The following is a 17,504-nucleotide window of genomic DNA, read 5'->3' as shown; positions in this document are numbered from 1 at the left end:
TCATTGTACATGTGTACATGTATGTTCATTTTACATGTATGATCGTTGTACATATATGCTCATTGCACATGGAGGATAAGTATATGTAAGTTTATTTTACATGTATGATCGTTGTACATGTATGCTCATTGTTACCTATATATAAATAGTACATGTATGCTCACTGTACATGTAGGATAAGTATATGTAAGCTTATTGTTCATGTATGCTACTTGTACCTGCTTGATCATTGTACATGTATGGTCATTGTACATGTATGATGATTTTACATGTATAATAATTGGAAATGTATGATCGTTGTACATATATGCCGATTGTACATGTAGGATAAGTATATGTAAGCTTATTGTTCATGTATGCTACTTGTACCTGCATGATCATTGTACATGTATGTTCATTGTACGTGTATGCTCATTGTACATATATATAAATAGTACATGAATGCTCACTGTACATGTATGATAATTATAAATGTATGCTCATTGTACATGTTTCTCGTTGTACATCTGTGCTCATTGTACATGTTTCTCGTTGTACATCTGTACTCATTGTACATGTTTCTCGTTGTACACCTGTGCTCATTGTACATGTTTCTCGTTGTACATCTGTGCTCATTGTACATGTTTCTCGTTGTACATATAAGCTCATTGTACATTTTTGTTCATTGTACATGTTTGTTCATTGTACCTGTATATCCTTTGTACATGAATATCCATTGTACATGTATGTTCATTGTACATGCATGCTCACTGTACATATATGCTAATTGTATAGGTATACTCATTGTACCTGTATGCTCAGTATACATGCTATCTCATTCTTTATATCTGCTCATTGTGCTTGAATATAATGTGTACATGGGCGCGTATTAATCAAATATGTTCAATTTATTGGTAATGCATGTTCATTGTTATGAATGCTCATTTTACATGTTTGAACCATGTAAATGGATGTTCATTGTATCTCTACGGTTTTTTGCAGATATGTTCATTGTAAAAATGTACGCTCATTGTATATGCATATTAATACGACATATTAAATGTGTCACGTGATATGGAATTTCCGGGTCATCCAGCTCTCCTACTTAAAAAGGCAAGAGATTCATCAACGCTTCTCAACTTGAAATTGTCCATAGAAATGCATTACTACGGTTAAAATAAATTTCTGAAATCAATATGTTTTCCTTGAATTAAAAGATAATAACCTACTGGAAAACACAAGTCAAAGAATCACTGTCGTGAAATACAAAACCTGTCTAATTATCAAACCAATGTTTAACTCCACCAGTCTTAAGCGTTATGACAGTGCCCCAAACAAATGTTAAGTAGCTTGCCATCAAGCTGGTATATACGATGATACTGATATAGTTAAGCCTAGTTAAACATCACAAAAATACTGATTAAGCCTGAAATGTTTTGATGTATAACTTAAATCCTAGCTAGATGTACAAGTATTACATTAATTGTCGTCTGATTGTCTTTATTGTGAGTGTTGTAACCGTTCTATTCGCTCCATTGCAGGGTTTGAAATTCGTTTATTTCTTCCAAGACCATCACCAACAACACCAACAGATTCTCTGTATTCCATGAGAGCCCTGCGCGTGTCCCCAACCATTTCAAAACAGATCCCCAAGAGATTTTGGATTATCCAATTCTTACTCCCTCCCTGTTCCTCGTCATACTTTGTGGCCCGAAGTTGTCTCAAGGCTGTGTCACGTCTCCTGCTGTCTCCGAGTCCATGGTAGCACAGGAAAGATAGGAACACGGCATAAGGGAGTGGAGGGATAAATACAGGACCGCTAGGACATTGTTTAATCTCCGGATGTAACTGGGATGGACAGAAATGTGTTTCTTCTTGCGTGAACGTGATATCTGACACAAAGGCCTGGCTTTTGTGAAGTAAGTTGTTTCCACGTCCACAATAGAGCTGCTCATACCTGTTCATATCTCTACGTGAACGACGGAAAAGATAAACTTTGAATGCAGAGATCACGTGTCCACACACTTCCAGTGTTTTCATGTAATTCCCAGTTTGGTAGTAAAATGTTGCCAGTATTAGTAGTCCAGGACTTTTACTTACTGTTGCAAACGGCCTCAGTAGGTTTTTGCATTTCCTGAGAGATCTGTACTTCTCTTTATTTCCTGTAGCAGTGACGTGTTCACTGAATGTCTTCATCCCTGTATGAGATAGTGCTTGAACTGTTTGGAAGTAACCTATGAATTCACCTATGTCCGACGTTGATGCTGAAAGGAGTTCCAAACCCCCGGGAAGTCTAGTATGGCCTAAAGTAAATGCCTCGAGGACTATATTCAAGTATTTTGCAAAACCTGTGTGTGTTAGTTCATGTTGTACTTTTTCCCATTCTCCGTTCATCACACTATGGATGCGCTCTCCTATTGATGGTCGTATGCATGTTCCAACTGAAAGACATTTCCAGTTCATATCATGGAGGTCAGCGAGATAGCGAAGAAGTTTCTTTTGATTTGTACCATAAACTTTGCCAAGGAACATATTGTTGTTCTGAATAAAATAATTTGGACAATGTCCTGCTTTCACCCAATTGATCAAAATCTTCAAACAAAACATGAAACAAAGAAATGTATGTTTTTCTTCCCAAAACGATTTTGTTGTGCTTTCTACTGCATGTAATACAACTGTTTTTATAATATAGGAAGATATAATATCTGTTTCCCCTAATATTCGCTCCAACATGCCAGATATCTGCTTGAGGAAGTACTTGAGAAGTCCATACACTAAAAACTGGACATGAGTCAGAGAATGCATAAGTTTCCTTTCCGCAGTTACAAAAGAAATCCTCCACTGTAGGGATTGGTCAGCAGCAGACGTTTTATCCCCTACAGGGACTAGATGACAACCACCTTGTAATATCTGATCTCTCAAAGCTTTATCTGGCCAGTTATATAGGCGTGGTCTACTCACCCACTCCTTAGCCTCATCTGGCCAATTATAACAAGGGAGGGACATAACTTTATCGACTTCATATACAAAGTTATTGTGTTTCTTCTTTGTCGTAACTGCTGGACCATGGATTTCGTTATCTTGCTCTAACGTACTATCGAATAAATTATGACATGCTTGTTTGTGTATTTCACTTGATATGAACAGTGCATCCCCGACAAGAACAATGGATTCCGCAAAGGGTACACAACACATCTGTCCAAGTTGAAGTAGTTCTAGGTTTACATATCCAGGTCTGCAATAAGCCTCTCTCATCATGACAACTGATTTATTTGCGCTGTTGCGTTGATTACTGATGTCCTTACCTGGACAAATAACTATAACATTTTTGTCAATATGCATTATGTCCTTGTCCGCCCACCAAAACATATATCCTTCTGCTTTACTTCCCGTGGAAAAGGTTTCGATTGTTCTTCCTCTAGGAGACACTAGTTGATCCATCGACACTGCTAGACTCCTTCTGCCAGTCACATCCTCAGGGCTCCCTAAATATCTGTCTAGGATATTATATAGAATCCAGGACTTCTCGTACAGCTCACCCTGATCAGACATTTCATCGATATGTCACAGATCCTGTAAATATAACATAGGAAAAATATTGTCTCATATTAAAAAGGAGAATATTTTACTTCTGACTGATAATACATTTTAGTTAGAATTGCAAATTTTGACAGCTACCCTGGACAAAAGCTTACTTAACCACAATATAAATTCTTCGAACGTACTGTCTTTCATAATGATAGTATGTGTAATTAAATATTACACTTAAAAGGGCTATTTAGTCAAAGGACAACCTGGGAATCGAGTCGATACTGAAACAATATATATCCTAATGAAAGTTTACGTGGTTGATCATGACATGACATGAAGCCAACGTCAAGTGTGGTTAGTTTCACCTTTTGGTAAAGCTGGTGAAAAAAAGAATATCAAAAAAGCGCAATATTCAGGCCTTTCAGTGAGAAGTAAACATTAACTATACCAGGCTGTCGACCGACGACGCTGCACTGTACTTGTACTTGACAGAAATGTACCGTCAACTGTCGCTTAAAAGGACAGTTGTACAGTTCAGGATTTCTTTATTCCGTCTTTGCGTATTGCAGAGTTATCTTCTCTTGAGAGCAGGTATTGATTGTTACGTTATTGGTTTGTGGGAGTAACTTCATCAATTTTTGAGAAAACAACGTCATTTTCTCACACAAACCAATGACGTAACAATCAATACCTGCTCACAAGAGAAGACAACTCTGAAATACGCAAAGACGGAATTACTGAATTAAAACACAAATAAAACATTGCCTCTTGGCAATTCTCGACAGAAATTGTTCGCAGGGAGTATATACGAAAGCGCAAACAAACTGTATTGGTTTGAAGAATTTTGTGACAAGATTGGAAAGAAACTTACTTCACTATATTGTGCCTTTGATACATTCGTACGTTTTTGATAATAAAAAGACTCCTTTAGAAGCATTTAAAAAATAATAATTGACACTATAATAAGATCAGACCTTGAGATCATTTGAAGCGTAATGCAATGGAAGTTTTGATTTTGAAAGTATGTCAAACCCCTCCACAACAATCAGATTCGGGGGAAATACCATGTATTAAGGTCGCGTTCATTCTGTAAAATTGATTTGAAAAAGCGCAAAGTGGCTAAATGAGCCTAAAAACAAAGAACATATCTAACCGCTATTGAAACATCGAAAAGAGTAAAAGGTTAAACGCTTTGTAATGTTAAGTAATTGACCTCCCCCTCCCCCTATTTTTTTTTAATAATACAATCGTCCCCATACAGTCATCAAAGAGCTTACGTAGGACGGAACAGGAGAGTCTAACATTATATCACCACCTGAAGCACAACATCCATAATTATGTCTAAATCTTACATGACAACCAAGGTCACTACGATAGGTTTAAATTGTAAATTAACAGTTTGCAATACACCTTGAGAAACACAGAAAGCAAAGTAGTAAACTCATCCCGTCACTGTTGATGCTGTCATGATGCTATTTGCGTTGTGTGTTACTCTATTACTGCTGCCATCTCATCCCGTCACTGTTGATGCTGTCATGATGCTATTTGCGCTGTGTGTTACTCTCTAACTGCTGTCATGATGCTATTTGTGCTGTGTGTTCCTCTATCACTGCTGTCATGATGCTATTGGCGTTGAGTGTTACTCTATTACTGCTGTCATGATGCTATTTGTGCTGTGTGTTCCTCTATCACTGCTGTCATGATGCTATTGGCGTTGTGTGTTAATCTATTACTGCTGTCATGATGCTATTTGCGTTGTGTGATACTCTATTACTGCTGCAATGATGCTATTTGTGCTGTGTGTTACGCTATTACTGCTGCCATGATGCTATTTGCGTTGTGTGTTACTCTATCACTGCTGTCATGATGCTATTGGCGTTGTGTGTTACTCTATTACTGCTGCCATGATGCTATTTGTGCTGTGTGTTACTCTATTTCTGCTGCCATGATGCTATTTGTGTTGTGTGTTACTCTATTACTGCTGCCATGATGCTATTTGCGTTGTGTGTTACTCTATCACTGCTGTCATGATGCTATTTGCGTTGTGTGTTACTCTATTACTGCTGCCATGATGCTATTTGTGCTGTGTGTTACTCTATTACTGCTGCCATGATGCTATTTGTGCTGTGCGTTACTCTATCACTGCCGCCATGATGCTATTTGCGTTGTGTGTTACTCTATCACTGCTGCCATGATGCTATTTGTGCTGTGTGTTTCTCTATTACTGCTGTCATGATGCTATTTGCGTTGTGTGTTACTCTCTTGCTGCTGTCATGATGCTATTTGTGCTGTGTGTTACTCTATTACTGCTGTCATGATGCTATTTGCGTTGTGTGTTACTCTATTGCTGCTGTCATGATGCTATTTGTGCTGTGTGTTACTCTATCACTGCTGCCATGATGCTTTTTGCGCTGTGTGTTACTCTATTTCTGCTGCCATGATGCTATTTGTGCTGTGTGTTACTCTATTACTGCTGCCATGATGCTATTTGCGTTGTGTGTTACTCTATCACTGCTGCCATGATGCTATTTGCGTTGTGTGTTACTCTATTACTGCTGCCATGATGCTATTTGTGCTGTGTGTTACTCTATCACTGCTGCCATGATGCTATTTGCGTTGTGTGTTACTCTATTACTGCTGCCATGATGCTATTTGTGTTGTGTGTTACTCTATCACTGCTGTCATGATGCTATTTGCGTTGTGTGTTACTCTATTACTGCTGCCATGATGCTATTTGTGCTGTGTGTTACTCTATCACTGCTGCCATGATGCTATTTGCGTTGTGTGTTACTCTATTACTGCTGCCATGATGCTATTTGTGCTGTGTGTTACTCTATCACTGCTGTCATGATGCTATTTGCGTTGTGTGTTACTCTATTACTGCTGCCATGATGCTATTTGTGCTGTGTGTTACTCTATCACTGCTGCCATGATGCTATTTGCGCTTTGTGTTACTCTATTACTGCTGCCATGATGCTTTTTGCGCTGTGTGTTACTCTATCACTGCGTTCCTCAAAAGTATTGACCATCTCAAAATAAACTTTAACAGGTGATTAAATCCGTAATGAACCTTTTAGCAAATCAAATTATACACAATATTTGGAATTGATACCAGTGCATAATAAGCTCTGTGGTCGGAACCAGGTTAACGAGTTAAGGTCTTACCGTTCTACTATGAACAGTGTTTAACATATCCTGTCACATACCCGTCGATAATCCTCTTGTCTGAGTAATGATATGTTTTTATAGGCCCAAATACAATTGACAACTGCAGTAGTTACATAATTTCCCTCGTACTTTTCATATTTCACTGCAATGCCACTATTAACGTCCCGGCTCATAACACCATGGATCAAAAGGAAGTAGTAATACGAACGTAACCGAAAAGTAAACAAACGGTACAGCTTTAACGTTTGACTCTCGTTCCGGAAATTTGGACGAGACCACTCAAATATGAAAATGTGGAAATGATATTTGATTTATATTAAAATAACCACAGTTGAAAATATATCCCAAATCATTATGAGTCTTTTTTTTCAGTTAACAACAGGGCAGTGTCGCTAACACAAGAGTAATCTCTCACTTACTTACTGTCATCTATATCCTACCGAGCTCTTTTTGCCAACTCAGCATTTGATGATTGCTAATTGAACATTTTACATACTGCTCTTTGTTTTTCCGAGATTAATTTTGCTTCAGAAGGTCGAAGCTTACACTCAGATAAACAAAGAATCACGTGTTAATACAACAAGGGCAATACATGTTCATCATGCCGCAATACGGCAATTGAACTTTAGTAAAGACGAGCAGGTCGATGCACCTTGTTGTTGTCAACTTCAGTCACTCGGAACTCGGTTCTTGTTGCTCTTACACATTATTCTGGAGAGGCTCCGATTAAGGGAAATGCTAGTGCGAGAGATCTACACGATGTTAATTTCCCCGTCATGTGATATGTTAAATTCAATAGGACACGAAGTTTATATTGAATACATACTGTCTGACAAGACAGTGTCATTGAGGATTTGACTAAATATGACTTTCTGGTAAACGGACTAAAATGTACACTTAACATCAATACCCTTTGAAGTAGGGCATTTTGACCGTCATTTATGGTAAAGTGACTCTGTACCCAACCCCGATCATCCTTCCTCCCGATCACATCACCCCTTTCACATTATTCGCTAGTGTCAGTGTGGAGTTGAATACGCATGACTTTCCATGTACGAAATAAAAGTAACTATGGCTTCTTCTTTTCCTTTTTATATCTGATTTCTATTCAATATATTTCTAAAATACATAAAATTAATAGATATACAACATTTGATATAGCGCCCTATCTAGCTAGAATAAGCCACTCTAAAGCGCTTTACAGTGCACAGATATATAACTTATACAATCAATACAATTAGCATATACATTTATCAATACAATTTTGAGGAATTCGCAGAAGATGCCTTATTATACAGTTAAAGTATTATACAGTAAAATTTATTCAACATTATTACTGGAGGTCATTACCTCCCTTTATTCAACATTATTACTGGAGGTCATTACCTTCTCCTACCCAATCAATGTTTATTAAAATTATTTCATAAAAACTTGATTAGCGGCCTACATCGAAATGTATGAAATAGTTTTTCTTAATTTAGTGTATACACGGATGGGACCATCTATCTGTCCCTTGCCTTGTATTATATGTAACTACTGTTTTGAGTGTAGTTCCGTACTATAAGTGAGTTATTGTGTGTAATTATGAATGTGTGTGAATGTAATAAATACTATATAACTTTCTTTGTCTGTTCCAGTAATGCAAATATGAAATCACTATATTCATTGATTTTAGCTATAGATACTGTGTTTGTCTTATTATAATTAAAATACTACTTATTAGGTCAGGAAATATACATACCAACCAAGGTTCATCTTCAAACAATTATGCTCTAAGACACTACTCCAATGATCTATCAATAATACACTTGAAATTTAGATCTCTTCGGAACAAAATCGATCTAATTGATACAGAATTGTCTGATAATGATATGCTATGTCTAACTGAATCTCACCTGAAGTCTGATATATCTGACACTGACGTACAAAGTAATTCACATCCAAACTTATATCGTAGACAGAGACGGTCACAACAAGGTGGCGGTATTTTATATACTCTAACAATAATCTTCTCATAAATCGTAGAAATGATTTTGAAACTAAAGTAAGCGACTCTATCTAAATTCCTTCCTTCAAACATAAACTAAAAAAACTATTGATACTACTGTACAAGAAAAAATCATTAACTTTGTTCCGAGGAAACTCAATATTATTTTATGGCAACTTTTTTTTAAAAAATGATCTAAACTATAATAAATAAAAAAATCATCTGGTTGATGTTCTTCCTGTGTATGTGGTGTACCAAGAAAGGATAAAGTGCATTGTTCTTTCAATGTCCTCTATATCTCATATTACCTCTATTTATAACTTGTTAGGGTATATACATCTTTACTGCTTACTATGTGGTATTCTTAATGCATAAATAATAACATTCTTAATCATATTGACACATATATCAAATCCTTAAAGCGATTCTCTACATATACATGATAACTACCAAAGGTACCTACTAATTTGTAGTAAATATATGTATTACTATTTCTAGCAAGTTTCTTATCCTTATACAGTATACATTACAGCTTGCAAGCTGGTATGAGTGTGTGTATGGAAGTGTAAGTGAGTTCTGTACTAGTTATTCACTTGTTTACCTGTACTAGTTATTTACCTGTACTAGTTACTTACCTGTACTAGTTATTTACCCGTACTAGTTATTTATCTACATTTTTCATTCATAAGGCCTTGCGAAACAATGTTGTGTTTCCGCTTTATCATCGACGAACCACACTTGAATGATTTTTCCCCCTTTTTTGTGTCTTAAATTTAATTTAATTTTCATTTTTTTTTTCAACTATTCTTATATTAAAATTGAACAACATTTTCAGTATTTTTTCTCTTGGTAAAGAAATGTATTATAGGAAATAATGGTTGAATTGGTATAATTTTGTTTAACGTCCTATGAAATGAATGATTACCCTTTTTTAGAACTGAAAGGGGCAACATAACATCTTTTTGTCAGGCCTAACCGGAAATATATATAGAAGAAGACAGATATAGGCTTAGCCTGTTGTCTGATTCTTTTAACAATGCTGTAGTGCATGCATAGATACTTGTATGTGTTATATATGTATTGTTAATACAATATTGTGAAACCTGAAACGCATCAATAACATGAACACAGGCATTGCTGTTATTAATCTACGACACGGTTCTTTTAATTCTAACATTGTGAAAATCAAATATTTTGGAACAGCGAATCAACGAATGGGATGTCATATTGAGGACGTGTGTCGAGGGATATCATATCGCAGGATGTGTGGATTGTATTATTAATGAAATGACATTTCGTTCAGTAGTCTCCTACATATTCCAAGATGGGACAATCGGTTTGCAATCTGTCCTAAACGTGTCCGACGCATGCTTTATAGTCCATTTCACACGGAGTAACCAGATTGGTACGCAAATGCATCCTTGCCTGGCGGATTGTACAATAAATACATCACTGTGACCTATGGTTTAACCTTTGTCTTATCCGTTGAAAAAAATTGTCTGAGGCATATTTTCTATACTTTTTCACATGGAATCACCAGAACTGGTGTAGCAATATATCCTGGGATCGTGGAGTGTCAATGCAAGTATAAAAAGTAGGTCACATTGACCAATGGTTGACCTTGACTTTTTAAATGTCCCTGCATATGTTCTATACTATTTCACCCTTAGTAACCAGATTTGCTATGCAAGTATATCCTGACTGGTGGAGTACACTGTACAAGAAGTATGTCAGTGTGAATCAGTCCTGAGATAGGTGTACATCTCGGGAAATAAAGAACTCATAACCGTCGGGGACAATGGATTGCCCTGCAATACTTTGCCTTGTTTTGTAATAGAAATTTCGTAAACTTTATTGTTTAATGGAAATTTCGTAAGGATTAAGAATCTGGACAACTTAAGTAACACTTTTATCACACATTTGAATTTCAAATTTTATAATTTTGAAATTTTGCGCAAGATTTAATAGTTGCGAAAAATATTGATCATATCTTATAAAGTTTGATGAAAACTGTACGATCAGGAACCAAGTATTGATTGGTTATTTAACTGAATCATTAGCAGTTCTTTATAACTAGTATAACGTATACGGCATGTTTTGCGCCTGCCAGTGAATTAAGGTGTATGATGAAGTATATGTTATATACGTGATTGATTTATGAGGATATTATCCAATTACATGAGACAAGGACGATGGTCATTTATATGTATATTTATGATGTCACTAAGGCTAGCGCGATGATAAATGCTAAATGTCGATTTCAGGACAATCAATATTGATTAAACATGGGTGGGAGACGATTAGTACTGATATGGCAGTGAGTGTTTACAAGCTCGTGACGGTTTATAATATTAAATAAGTGTTGGTAAAATCCACCGATAAGTACGAGCGGGAAGTATTTGTTAGCCTATACACAATGGAGTGACCACATACTTGAAAATTGTATAGTATCATCAATGATCCCACTTGACCTCGATTGTTCATGTAATTTATTATTTTAGTATATTTTCGAAAACAGCGTGATGATGTGTCAATCGGTATAGTATAATCGTCGGAGCGCACCAACTGGCTTCAGAAGAGGCTACAATGTAATCTTTGGAGACTGTTTATAATTATTTCCACTGTGTGATGAAGTTGTAACCCCGAGTTATTGTCATAGAACGCCATTCTCTTTGAAAAATGTAATTTGTTAATTGGTGTTAACTAACGTTGATTATCTATAAACCATAGATTGGTTAATATATTTAAGGTAACTATATGAACTATTTAACCTATGCCCAATGTAAAGTATATTTCTAAGGGCAGCATCTTGCCTCTTATATGTATTTTGTGCGATAAACAAATCATCTTCTGTACCCAATATACCTTCATTTACACATGCACAACACAGCATGATCACCAGTGTCAGTTTTGTATGTACCGGTCATCAATATTGATCGGAACACCTCAGTTTTTTTCGGCATATAATATTAAACACCTCACTCGGAACATCTCTCTGACACTGTAAGTGATCAGTGGATCTTGGAAAGTGTAGAAATGCATTAATCTACCAGGTGAAACGAAGTACAGAAGATCCCATTTCCCATTCATATCAATATCCAACCCAATGCCTGGGGCTAAACGTATATATATTTACGAGGGCAAATCAAAAAGTTTCTGGCGTAGCACGTTTTTATTTCCCAAAGATGTTAGCCATAGTGAGAATTTTGAACTACTACATTTATTAGTTGCAACTGGCTGGTAACGTTTGGAATCCCTGCGAAGGGTAAAGAGAGAGATGGTTTTGTTCTTAATAGGTGGTATAATTTCTGTAAAATCGAGAAATAAGAGAAGCGATCAGTAATAAATATTTTCTTATGAAAGTCATGCCACCCAAGGAAATTCATGATGACATGAACAATATTCATGGTGATGATTGCCCTTCATATTCAACTGTTCAGAGTTGGACTGGTGAGTGCAAGCGAGGGAGAAGCAGCACCTAAGAAGAATATGTAGGATGAGTTGTCAACAAATATAGATGATTTATTTAATTGTTAATATGCAAAACATGAACAGAAAATGAATGAATATTAGTTGAAAAGTAAATATTTCGCAAACTAAATTGGAGTTATCCCCGTACCCTTTCTATTTGGATTGTTATGACAGAGTATATGTAATGTTTGTAAAAAAGTTCGGAAACAACTACATTTAATAAGAACATAAAGCGTTACAGCATGTTGATTATGTAGCTAACCTGTGTTTACTATGCATAAATTAAACTATTTGGCGAGATTGAATTTCCAAACTCATCAGTGGATGACCGTGTGTTATACAGTGGACTTTTTGGCCTGTATCTGTTGGGTGCGGTAATTTAATCCCATCAAATGTTTTTACATGCAGTTCCATCAACAAAATATTTTTCTTTTCTCTTAAAAGGTTAGAGTTTAAACCATTAGATTCAATTTTAATAAAAATTGGATTTAGTAGTTGTTTCTCTCAATTTGATTATTTTGTTTTGAAAATATCAACTTGTTTATATGTGTTTGTATGTGTTCTAATATCTATGTCTATGCTTGTACCACTGTTTGTTATTGTGTTTGGAGAGGGCTTAAATAGGCTATGCCTGCTGCCAAATCCTTTTGTTTTTTGGCATTAAAATATATTGAAATTGACAATTCATGTTTTGATTGACTTATATTTTTACCATCACATGGACATTTAAAAATATTTATCGCTATATATATATATATATATGTACATGAAACCAGGGCAATTCAATTTTGTGTCTTGTTAGTGTCTGATAACGTTACGTATGTGTCGAATGCATTCTGTTGAATTCGACCCAAATCAATTCTGCGAATTAAGAAAACAAGAACTAGAATTAAAAGGATAGTCTCTTTGATCAATCTTGGTTGGCCATAGAATTCTTTTCGTATGATCTACTATGCCATTTACTCCTTTTTCAAAAATGCGTATAAGAAGAAACATGTTGACAATGTTTTGACCTATCATAGGAGTACATCATTAAGAAAAGCACCAACACTAAATGAAGCCTGTTCGTTTATTCTTTGTTGGTGAACGCACTTTGTCCCAAACCTTTTAGTTCAACCGTATTGCGTGTGAATACGTGTGAGAGTGTGTTCGCGCGCGGACATGGTGTGTATGCCTGCGTGGTCTGTATATGTGTGCTGTAATTATATTAAAAAAAAATAACGAACTCGTACAACATCTAATATCAATTAGAACAAAATCTAAGGCGGTCATTTTGTCCTGTAAGAAACAGGTGATTTTTCGAAAGATATTGATTTTGTGTTTCTAATTTTCAAGAATGCCATAGAAACATCCCATTAACCAACTTTGATTGAAACCACAAAATAGAACAGAGGTTATAGCTCAATATGTTTAAGCAAATCAGAAGCTATTGCAACCATGCTTATATCTGTTTGGAAGGGAAGATATCGAATGCAATTCCAAGCTTGTTTCTCAATACACCTGTACAGTTTAATTAGTTTCTGCACAGTAGCTTTGTGAAATACGTCGGGAAAGTCTGGCAAATCAAAAACGAAAACAAAATAACAAGTCTCTTTATCTCGCATGGGGGACTTAAAAAACACAACCCCAGACTCGTTCCAAATATTTACCAACAATAAAAACGAAACAAAGGCATTATTTTTTGGACTGGTAGTATAGGATATAAAAGCAGGCTATATGAATATTTTGCTTGGAATCTGTAAGCTAACTACATGTATGCAGGAAATGTATACATAAGCCAATACATTTATATACCATAACATCTAGGACTGATAATCAGTTTTGGTAGGTGACAACCAGTATGTCTAACCGGAACAGAAGTTCACCCCCAGGTGTGAAATTGTGTTGTGAACTCAGCAAACTTAGCACGAATGATCAGCCTGTTGGTATATCGTACAGGTGCGCCGCAGCAAACATAGCACGGTTGATCAGCCTGTTGGTATATCGTACAGGTGCACCGCAGCAAACTTTGCACGGTTGATTAGCCTGTTGTTATATCGTACAGGTGCGCCGCAGCAAACTTAGCACGGTTGATCACCCTGTTGGTATAACGTACAGGTGCACCGCAGCAAACTTTGCACGGTTGATCGGCCTGTTGGTATATCGTACAGGTGCACCGAAGCAAACTTTGCACGGTTGATCACCCTGTTTGTATATCGTACAGGTGCGCCGCAGCAAATTTAGCACGATTTATCACCCTGTTGGTATATCGTACAGGTGCGCCGCAGCAAACTTAGCATGGTTGATCACCCTGTTGGTATATCGTACAGGTGCTCCGTAGCAAACTTTGCACAGTTGATCACCCTGTTGATATATCGTACAGGTGCACCGCAGCAAACTTTGCACGGTTGATCAGCCTGTTGGTATATCGTACAGGTGCACCGCAGCAAACTTAGCACGGTTGATCTCCCTTTGGTATATCGTACAGGTGCGCCGCATTAAACTTTTCACGGTTGATCCCCCTGTTGGTATATCGTACAGGTGCGCCGCATTAAACTTTGCACGGTTGATCACCCTGTTGCTAAATCGTTCAGGGGTGATAAATCGTGCCGACCCACTGAATACATAATATATAATTAACATATGTTTAAATCTTACCAGAAGTTTTCTCATCGAAGGAATCTCCTTGGTTTTGGTGTGGGATGTCGGGAGAATTAGGAATACACCTATCCAGAGATGAAGAAGTTAACTGTTCTCATAATTGTTGATGTTGCCAGGATGCTATTTCTACGACAAGCTAGTTCATCACAGCGTTTTCCGAACTATTACGTCATCTCAAATTAGAATTTAACACCGTATTCGATCAGCTAAGAGTTTAGTGTTCTGGAAAGGCATATGTTTAACATACTATCTCCGTACACGCTGCCTTTATTATGACGTGCCTGTTGATATCTGGTTGTTTTATACACACACAGCGTATACGTACTTATGTTTATATGACCAATTGTTTCCGTTTTTCCGATATGACGAAATTGCAAACGAGTTTTCCTACAATTTGTGGAAGCGGACTTGAACGTGGACCTTTGTTTGTGTTGTTGTATTTTGTATTTGATAGTACTATAGGCCTACACTCTCTATACCTGTATGTATTGTACCTTAGTAATAGTATACGTCTCTAGTATAAGTTAGTTAATGTACCTTATGCTGGGCTCCCCTGATCTCTACACTCTACCCCTCCCTTTTAATTTGTACCCCTTATCGTTTACCCATTGTCTGGGGGAAAAGTTCCAGATCGTCTCATAACGTTAACGTTAGTGACGTGTGTCGATGAATAATGCGTCCTAAGGGCAAACAAGGCTAGTATGCAATTACATGTACCTGAGCGCTGGAATACAATGGCTGAAATGACCACACATTTTGTAACGTTTTTGTAAGAGGTCTATCCAGGTTCGCTTAAACGCAAAAAACTCAAAAGTGAACAGATGACAATGTAACGACGTATTGTTTAAAAGTTTATAGTACTGTTTCAAGCTGCGGTCAAACCGTATCCATCATCACATTTAAAGGCAATATATTTTTTTCCCGAACTATTTCGTTACTGGTCCCCAATCCCCGGCGTGTTGTTATAATGCCATAAACACAACAGTTAACAGGTGGCAGTATAACGACGTCTTATGGTACAATTAAAAACAAGGTTGAAAAGTAATTAAAATAGTAACCTAATTTTAACAAACTTTTCTAATAGTAAAACATGACGCGGTTTCTAGTGAACTAAATACAGTATCACAAGTATACGTTGTCTATTAAGTTATAATATTGCTGTTTTTCTGGACTGCGAATTCAGACTAACACACACGAACGAAAATGAAATCGATTGTTTCAAATAATATGGAGTAATATTTTGATGTATAGCACCGTCCCGCGAGTTTCGCTCAATGCGGACATAACAATGTATCATTTGGCATGATCAAAGAGTGCTAACTGGGGGGACGGTAGTCTAGTGGTAGGACACTGGGCTTGTGACCGAAGGGGTTGCGCAACGGGTTCGTGTTACGGCACGGCTCTGTGTTGTATCTTTGAGCAAGATACTTTTACTTATGTACCTGATTCTAGTACCCTGTACCCTGTACCCCGCACCCTGTACCCTGTACCCTGCACCCCGTACCCCGTACCCTGTACCCCGTACCCCGTACCCTGCACCCCGTACCCCGTACCCTGTACCCTGTACCCTGTACCCCGTACCCTGCACCCCGTACCCCGTACCCTGTACCCTGTACCCTGTACCCCGTACCCTGTACCCCGTACCCTGTACCCTGTACCCCGTACCCTGTACCCCGTACCCCGTACCCTGTACCCTGTACCCTGTACCCTGTACCCCGTACCCTGTACCCCGTAAACTGTATTTTTACAGTACAATATATTCGATAGGATATGTATCTTGATACACATATCTGACTTTTAAGTTAGTTTCACAATACATGTAGCTTTACGATGTAAATAATAAATACAGTTCAAATATATATAAAAAAATAGCTGTTGTTCGTTTTTGTATCACTACACAGTGGATAACATCGTTTCTGTTGTTTTAAAAAAGAATCGGTGAACTCACAAATCGAATTTATTTAAACTTTGAATGATAATACCCGAAATGAAAGTGTATTTCCTTATGCAAGCAAACAAATTGTTTTGCTACAATACACAACAAAATCTTGCGAAGCTGAACGATTTAATGAATTGTTTCAGTCTACGCTGTACCCTGTACCCTGTTCCCCGTACCCTGTACCTCGTACCCCGTATCCTGTACCCGGTACCCTGTGCCCTATACCCCGTACCCTGTATCCTGTACCCCGTACCCTGTACCTCGTACCCCGTACACTGTACCCGGTACCCTGTGCCCTATACCCCGTACCCTGTATCCTGTACCCTGTACCCCGTACCCTGTCCCCTGTACCCCGTACCCCGTACCCTGTACCCCGTACCCTGTACCCTGTACCCTGTACCCTGTACCCCGTACCCTGTATTTTCACAGCACAGTACATTCGATACGATTTGTATATTGATACACATATCTGTTTTAAAAGTAAGTTTCACAATACATGTGTTCAAATATCTTACAGAGATGTAATAACTTTACGATGTCAATAGTAATCACAGTTCAAATATATCTTTTTTCGAGCTGTTGTACGTATTTTATATCACTGCACAATGGATAACATTATTTCTGGTCTATAAAATAAGAATAAGTGAACTCACAAATCGAATTTATTCAAGAATTGATTGATACTACCCGAATTGTGAAGATATTTCCCTATGCAGACAAACAAAATAGTTTGCTACAATACACAACAAAGTCTTGAACGATTCAATGAATTGTTTCAGTCTACGCTTT

At 37.2% G+C, this 17,504-nt stretch overlaps 1 protein-coding gene across 1 annotated transcript; it reads right to left on the bottom strand.

Moving 5' to 3' along the window:
• Nucleotides 1-796: 796 nt before the first annotated feature.
• On the bottom strand, nt 797-14,827 carry LOC110446529. Its single transcript, XM_021491722.1, has 2 exons — nt 14,774-14,827; nt 797-3,552 (listed from the first exon to the last, which is right to left on the bottom strand). The coding sequence occupies exon 2, from the start codon at nt 3,529-3,531 to the stop codon at nt 1,480-1,482; it is 2,052 nt and encodes a 683-aa protein (XP_021347397.1). The 5' UTR covers nt 3,532-3,552; nt 14,774-14,827; the 3' UTR covers nt 797-1,479.
• Nucleotides 14,828-17,504: the final 2,677 nt, after the last annotated feature.

This window comes from Mizuhopecten yessoensis, unplaced genomic scaffold (genome assembly GCF_002113885.1).
Source record: "Mizuhopecten yessoensis strain PY_sf001 unplaced genomic scaffold, ASM211388v2 scaffold2763, whole genome shotgun sequence".
Classification (NCBI taxonomy): Eukaryota; Metazoa; Mollusca; class Bivalvia; order Pectinida; family Pectinidae; genus Mizuhopecten; species Mizuhopecten yessoensis.
This window is presented reverse-complemented; position numbering and strand designations above follow the sequence as displayed.